Source organism: Strix uralensis, chromosome 21, assembly GCF_047716275.1.
Source record: "Strix uralensis isolate ZFMK-TIS-50842 chromosome 21, bStrUra1, whole genome shotgun sequence".
In the NCBI taxonomy this organism is placed as follows: domain Eukaryota; kingdom Metazoa; phylum Chordata; class Aves; order Strigiformes; family Strigidae; genus Strix; species Strix uralensis.
In genome coordinates this window covers 6,142,246-6,149,609 of record NC_133992.1, presented here as the reverse complement: position 1 = coordinate 6,149,609, position 7,364 = coordinate 6,142,246, and the positions used below count along the sequence as shown (strand labels likewise).

Below are 7,364 nucleotides of genomic sequence, written 5' to 3'. Positions count from 1 at the left end.
AAACCTGAGATCAAGGCTAATGATGGTGGTGATGAGTCGGGGATGTTCAGATACTGTCAGCCTGTCTCGGAGTTGCTGGACTTTGCTCATCTGTGCAGTATCCATAACGCTCTGTTCAGAGAAGTGAGTTTCCCAGAAAAGCTGGAAACTCTGCAGTCCCGTTATGCCCTCGAAGGAACCTGGCTTATAGGGTTTTCAAAAGAAAGGCTGTGTACAATTTTTTCTTAAATAAAAACCCAACCAGGAGCTATCCTTGAAGGTCATTCAGGAGCCATAGCTGGTAGTACAAGTGGCCTCTGCTTTGGTTAACAAAACTTGCCGCGGGGGCCAGGCTGGGTTTGTTGGTTCCTTAAGTCTCTGACTGTAATTCAAGGCTTTTACTCAGCTATAAATCTACTCATAAAGTCTGGGTCCTTGTAATCTGAGCCACTGCTTTCCAGTGGTGTCAGCTTCGGTCAGCTGAGACGCTTATCGACGCACTCTTGGCCTGCAGCGCTCAAGGCTGCTGGCAGCATCCCCTCTCCTGCCCTTTAACTGCCTCGCCCCTCGAGGTGGGGGTTATGTTTCGTGTCACCAGCTGATGAAGATGTGTCTGAGCCACAGGCTGGCCAGGTACCTGTCCCCTGAGCCCAGGAGGAAATTGGCCATACTTGACCTTGTAAAATTAATTTTTGCTACAGGAATCTGGCCAAGAGCTCCACACTGAAACGCTGCCCAGTAAACGCTGCTGTACGGGGACAGGGCACCCTGGTGCTGCAGAGGGAGGAGCAGGGCTCTCTTTGCTGCGTTCCCTTCGGCTTTTCTCCTTTTCTTCCTTTTTAAGGAAGAGAGATATTTTCAGTGCTTAATTACGGGGTTAGAGCTGAGACTGAAGCACTCTCCAGACACGCAGCAAAAGCAGTCTCTTTATAAACTCTCCCTGCTTTCACAGAGTGACAGTGCTTTGGGGCTGGGGGTGTGACAAGGGCTGTGTGAGGTGCCCGACGAGCGCAGGGGTGTGCCGGTGGCACGGAGAGCAATGTGACTCTTAGCACTTGAACCTTCTTGCCTCTGGGGTGCTGAGCTTCTTGGGAAATGAGGAAACATGACCTTTTTCTCTGGGGAAGTAAAAATCCAGCCTGGGCTGGGTTAGCACACCCTCCCTCTCTGGCAGGAGGATAATTTGTCAGTGTTATACTGTGGTGCAAATCTTGTTGTGGATGAACATCACTGGGAGCTCTTGCCCAGTCTAAAGGGTTTGGGCAGGAACATCTGCCCCAGCTGGGCTACTTCGGGCAGCCAAGCTGCTGTCAGGAGTTGGGTGGTTGCTTCTAGCTAAGCACCCTCTTCCTCAGACTGTAGAGTTAAAGTTTCTAGCCTTCTCTCTTGGTACACTCATTTAAAATAGTTAATGATTGCCCTCTTCTGGTTAGCCTCTCGTACTGCTTTTTCAGTAGAGCTCTCTTGCGAGCTTGGTGGGAAGCTGAGCAAACTGAGTCAGCACTGAAAAAACCTCCCTGTGTCACCTTGTTTTGGTCCCCCATTGCTCAAGGCTGACTTTTCCCACCTCCCAGGTGAATGACACACAAGGCAAATCGGGTGTTCGGTTTCTTTTTGCAAGCCCCGCTTCTGATCTCTTCCGAACCCCTGCTCTCCAACCTCATGGCATAAAAACGCATCGAGTTTGAGCAAGACATTTATTGCCTAAGGTGGCGTTAGTTACCGGTGTTCCCAGGCTGGTGGGTACCCGGAGGGGGGGAGGATGCTGTGACCGCAGCCGCGGGCTCCGTGCGTGGGCTGTTTCCTTTTTCGTCTTTCACTTGACACAGCTCCTTCCAAAACAACAATAAAGGGATAAATGAAAATACCACTGCACCAGCAGGAGAGAATTTACTGAAAAAAAAGATATTTTTCTCTTCATTTTTATCTGATTATAAGTCTAAGAGGGCCTGGAGAAGCTACGGGCTTCCTCATGCTGCCCCAGTCGCAGACGCTGCTCGCCTGGGTGCGGAGCTGCTGCTGGTGTCGTTTTCCATGACTGTTGTAAAGAGGAAACCAGGTTTCTGGGGTAAAGCTGTGCTATGCTGGGGGGTCAGCAAGGGTGCTCTGAAGGAAAGGGGGATTCAAACTTTCTGAGAAATAAGTAAAAAGCTCGTGCTTCTCAGGCACTCGGAATTAGCGTGGCTTAAGCTCTGCTAATGCCTTGGGCTGACGCAGGGATACGTCGGTCTCCGCTCTGGTGCTCTGTTCACATCTATCCCTTTCAGCCTGATGACAGAGGTCCCCAAAATCTTTTCTGCATTTGTTTAATCGGTTTCATTATACTCCCCAGATGTGGTGTCCTGCCTCTTGCCGGGCATGAAACCCTTCTCTGATAACAGTGATTGCACCAGGGCTTGTAAGGACAAGCAGCTCTGGCTGATTCCACTCATCTTGTCTTTCTCTAAACATAATTTGTCTTGCCCAAATTTAAATGTGATTCAGCTGTTCATCTGGGGGAGCTGGGCCTTGTCTCCCAGGTGTTGCCTGTTGCCTAATGGGGAGGAGAGACCTGCCCCTGCCCCTGTCCCACTATGAGGGTTTCAACCTGTGCCTGTGTCCCCTTCCTTGGTTCCCCTGAACCTGTGGGGGATATATCTAAAAGAATCATCTTGAGGCTGGGGGATGTCAGGGGCTCTGGCAGGTCTGGTCTGGCAGCTTGGAGCGGGGTTTTGGGCACCACTGGAAGCTCAGAGTCTCCTGCTGTGGACAAGCAGGCGGCCAGGACAGTACAGGACATGAAAAGGTAAAATATTTTTTCAGTTTGCAAAAGGGAGCCCTATCAAGCTGGCTTGGGGACTGAGTCATTTTCAGGATAAAATATCCTAGATCAGGTGACAGGGGTTAGGGCTAGGGCTGGATCTAGTGGATGTTTTGATGGAAAAACTAAAGGAAAAATTCTGGTTTTGTGGGAATGGATGGTGTTGCCTCTGTTCTGATGTCCTGTGAGGCTGGGAGCTCAGGGCCAGACCCCAGCCCCGAAGGAGCCTCTGCCAGGGTGGGGGAAGACTGGCTTGAGCAATCTTCCTGAACCTCACGTGCAGCCAGCTGGGCTGTGTACCTGCTCATCACGCAGCACCTCGGGGTGCCAGAAAAGCAAATCTCAACCTGAAAGCAACCCGAGGTTTTTAGGGGTTTAAATGGTTGTGGCTTTGGCTGAAGCAGGCTGTGCTGCACCCCAGGGCACCGGCCTCTCCTGCCCCTTGCTGCAGCTCCTGGGAGCAGCTTGGCCTATGGTGGGGGGACAAAATTAGGAATTTCAGGGCAAAAATCCCACGCTTTATCTATCTCCCCCCTGGCAGGGGGAGCCAGGCAGCTACCAGGTTTCCCACTGGAGATGCTCAGGTGCAGGTGTTTGCTTTGGGGAGTCATGTATCTGTGGGGGGGGAGTGTGTTATTTTAAACAATTGCTGTCAAAGCAAGCCTGCATTTATTTAGTCCTCTAAATCATTTCTACCACCTTGAAAATATCTCTCCAAGAGCCAGGTTTGGTGGCTGGAGCTATAGCCCAGGGTCTTGGCACCCCGCCCATGAGCAGCCACGTACCGTTTTCCACGGCGCATACACAATCTCCTCTTCACTCAGTCCCAGGCGCTTGGCGTGGTGCTCGAACTCTTCCCGGTGGGCTGTGCTCACGCTCAGGTTTCGGGCTAGAAAAGGAGAAACATTTGCCATGTGTTAAATACAAACGGCCCTCCGTGCCTCATCCCTGCCCTTGCTGCCTCCCTTCTCCGTGCTCCCACCAATGCTTGCAGTGGACGTGGTCTCTGCCAGGGTCTCTCACCCCCAGGGTGAATACACCTGAACAAAACCAACCTTGGGCATCACTTTTTTTAACCCTCTCCCCCGTTGGCTCTCGTCCTGTCTGCTTTAAGGGGTTGCAGGATAGTCTGATACTCCTGGGGCACCAGGAGGGATGGAAGCTGAATGTGGAGGCAGTTTTCTATATGTGTCTTCAAACTCTCTTAAGCAACTGCTTTGCAGCTCAGAAGGGCAACAGGAAGCGTTATCAAGGTCTAAAATGCTGCTTTATGTGGTTGTGGGTAGATCTGATCGGCTTGGCCTGTGTACTTGTACTGCAAAGCCACGTGCTCTGCCCTGGGAGGTAAGTACTGAAAAATCATGGTTGGCTTGAAAATATTGAGATTTTACAACGATATCGATGCAGAATTGTATTTGCTTCCTGTTCTTTGAATATTTATGGCATAAGTGAGTTTTGTCTTTAACTTGCTCTTTCTGCTCTGCCAAGAGATTTAGGTTCTAATGGGATTTGTAAATACTCCCGTGACCCCTGGGGCGGCGGTCTCGGGAAAATCACTGACTGTTGGCAGTTGGTTGCGTGGTTTTAGCTGATCATTTTATGTCCGTGTTTTGGTGTCCTGTGATAGCTTTAAGTTACTTTAGGGTGGAGTTTGCATACCATAGAGATACAGTCCCGAATACGTCCTTTCCCTTTGCAGTTGGTACTGGATGAGTAAAATGTCTTCAGAGCTGAGGTTCATCAGTGTCCCCATGGTTTGATGGGTCTTGGCTTCAAGAGAACAGAGTCGAGGTTGGGAAGAGCCACGATATTCGGATATTCAGTGCTGCAGCAGCCATAAACCTCAGCCCGGGTGCGGGCGATGCCTGCAGCCCCCAGGATCCAGCCTTTAGCAGCGGGTGAGGACAAATGTCCTGACGTGGGGCGAGTTGTTTGGCTCTCGGTTTATTTGAATTGTATTTCTTAAATGTGGGCCTGGGGAGTAAAGGAGCCAAAGCCACCCAGCTCTTGTCCTCCTGTGGTAATGTGCTGGGTGGTGCAGCTCGCTGGTGCTCGGGGTGTGAGTGGGTCTGCCTGACCCCACAGCTTGGGGGGCTGCAGAAATGTGGAGCAACTGTCCCCTGCTCGCAGCGATGCTGTCGTGGCTGGGTCAGTGCAAACTGTGTCTCGAGGGGTTTGCAATTCCCACCCTAAATGGCTCACCCCACTTCCAGGAAACAATTTCAGAGCTGAAACCTGCCATAAATGTTCCCCTCCTCTCCCAGAAGGATTGTGAAATAACTTTACAAATGAGGCAGTGTCCTTCCTTGCAGTGGGAGCAGGTTTGCTCCTTGCTCCTGGCATGGTGTTGCTTCATGGGGTTTAGTGTGGGGCTGCAATTCCTGGGGTGTCCCAGGAGTGGGGCCGACCCAGAGTGTCTCCAGCTCTGGGGAGCTGTTTGGAGTCCACCGAGGCTTCAAATGGACAAAGCAACCCGAGAATAAAATGTGTCAGATGATGTAAAACATGGACATGGGCCCTTTGTGTGTCTCAGCCCATCCAAAAAACAAACTGGGTGATAACCCCGACGGCTGCGCCTGCCAGTGCTGCTCACCGTGCTTCACCAGCGTGGTGTTACCAGCGGCGATTTCGAAGTAGGTGGAGTTGTTGGTGAGGCATTGGTCCCCCCTGGAGAGAGAGGGGGAAATGGGTGACATGGGGAAGGAGAGGGGAGACCCCCACTGTGGGCTGGAAAGGGCCAGCAAGGCTCTGGCCCTGGCCCTGGCACCGCATGGGGCATGTGCCCCTGGCTGTGGGATGGGAACCCGACAGTGCCAGCTCCTCTGCAGAGTTAATTGCCCTCACTGTTAAATTAAGCCATTTCTCCCCTGCATTTGTCTGACCTCCACCCGCAGCTTGTGGTCTCAGCCTTGTCCTGGCTCCTTGGTGGCAAGATATTTTCCACCCCGAAATAACTGAAACTGCAAAGACCTGCTTGCGTTGGCACAGAAAAATTCATCCCCTTAACGTCTGACCCTGGGGAGGAAACAGCTTTCCATGCTCGGCAGTTAGCAGCTGTGGCGCCGGGACATCTGGAAAGGTCTTCTCCTCTGGAGAGGTCTTCTCCTTGCCTGTGTCCTGCAGCATCCACGCCTGCAGGGCTTGGTGCCTGCCAGACCTGCAAAATTCCCCTAAACCCGGCGGCTGTTGAAATAAATAAGGGGGGAGGAAGAGAGGGGATGGGATAGCATGCATGGAGCGACCAGGAGAGACTCTCTCCTTGAGAAAACCAGTCTGAAACCGTGCTCATATCTTGTGCTGAAATGGCTGCAGCACGCGGGAGGAGATGGGCTGGGGCAGAGCGAGCCGAGGGCTGCGTCTTACACGGCCACGTGCTGGGTGAGGAGCAGCTCCTGCTCGCTGGCGCGGGGCTCCACGAGGAGGTGGCCGTGGTCGATGAGCAGCATCTCCAGGAGGTGCTGGGGGAACTGGGCAGCCCCGGCCACATACAGCCACGTCCCCAGCAGCTGTGGGGAGAGAGGGACACAGCAGTGAGAGTGTTTGGGTTTGCAGGGGGAGCTTTGGGGAAGAGCTTTCTATCCTCTCTGGGGTAAAATTGTTATTTGTGACCTCAGGCCTCTGCTAGTTCTCCCTCTTGCACCGGGTCACTGACAGCACCAAAATGAAACCCGTGCAAATGCCCGGGGGAAAAAAAAAAAAGGTGAATGTGGGGATTGGGAAATGGTGTTGGCGTTGGCTCCAGCGCCCCTGTGCCCTGCAGTGGGGCCAGGACAGCCCTGTGCTGCCATCGGGGGTTGGCACCGACAATACCCAGCCAGCCTCCCCCTTGTTTCGAGGTCGCCTTTGGGACTTACCGTGAGAAAATTCGAGGTGTTTTGGAAAGTGAATGTTTCTTGTTTGTTGCGGATGTTTTGCGGAGGGGTGCCTCAGCAGATATGCCGGGGGGCAAGGGAGGGATTCCCCCCTTTCCCAGGGGACAGGGAGGCTTAGCAGAGCACCCACAAACTCATTGCAGGAGTGGGGCAGCCCCTCGGGGCTCAGGTTTCTCCTACCTGTGATGCTGTGGTGTTGTCCGGGCGCGGGGCTCCGCAGGGGACCCCGGCTGTGGGCAGCAGCGCCGCGAGGCCGAGGATGGCGGCGACCCCGACCGTGGCCATGGCTGCCCCAAAGCCAGGAGCGAGCGAAGCCGCGGACAGATGGTCACGCTCGCTCGGCCGTTTGCTTTTGCAGCCCCGCGGGGAGGGAACAGGACGTGCCGGGGCTGCTGGGTCCGCGCTGGTGATGCAACCAGCACCTTTTGGGGACGCTGCCCAGAGAGGAGCCACGTGCCTGGCACTGAGCTTGGCACTTGACTGCGGACACCGGCAGCGAGCATTGGTGGCTGTGGGCGTGGCTGGAGGTGATGGGGCAATGCACTTGATGCATTTAAAACCGAAATCTGCCCCAAATTTGCCCATTTTTTTCCCCATGAGTAGCTGGTGTAGTTGCCTCTTGCTCCGCTAATGAGGCACCACACAGCCCTCCTCTGTCCTCTGGCAAAGCCTGGCGGGGCTTCAAAGAGAAGAGAAGGTGTTTTTGCTGTCCT

The 7,364-nt window shown here is 53.5% G+C and overlaps 1 protein-coding gene across 3 annotated transcripts; it reads right to left on the bottom strand.

Annotated features, from left to right (window-relative positions):
* Positions 1–1,662: 1,662 nt before the first annotated feature.
* LOC141953020 (alpha-1-acid glycoprotein-like) lies at positions 1,663–7,140 on the bottom strand. Of its 3 annotated transcripts, XM_074891224.1 has the most exons (6): positions 6,832–7,140; positions 6,143–6,285; positions 5,373–5,446; positions 4,439–4,549; positions 3,565–3,668; positions 1,663–1,811 (listed from the first exon to the last, which is right to left on the bottom strand). In XM_074891224.1, exons 1-6 carry the CDS (start codon positions 6,934–6,936, stop codon positions 1,695–1,697), a joined length of 654 nt encoding a protein of 217 aa, XP_074747325.1. In that variant the 5' UTR covers positions 6,937–7,140; the 3' UTR covers positions 1,663–1,694. The 3 variants fall into 3 exon arrangements, with proteins under 3 accessions (XP_074747325.1, XP_074747323.1, XP_074747324.1); XM_074891222.1 differs by lacking the exons at positions 6,143–6,285; positions 6,832–7,140 and adding an exon at positions 5,662–6,090; XM_074891223.1 differs by lacking the exons at positions 6,143–6,285; positions 6,832–7,140 and adding an exon at positions 5,662–6,090 and having other exon boundaries at positions 1,663–1,808.
* Positions 7,141–7,364: the final 224 nt, after the last annotated feature.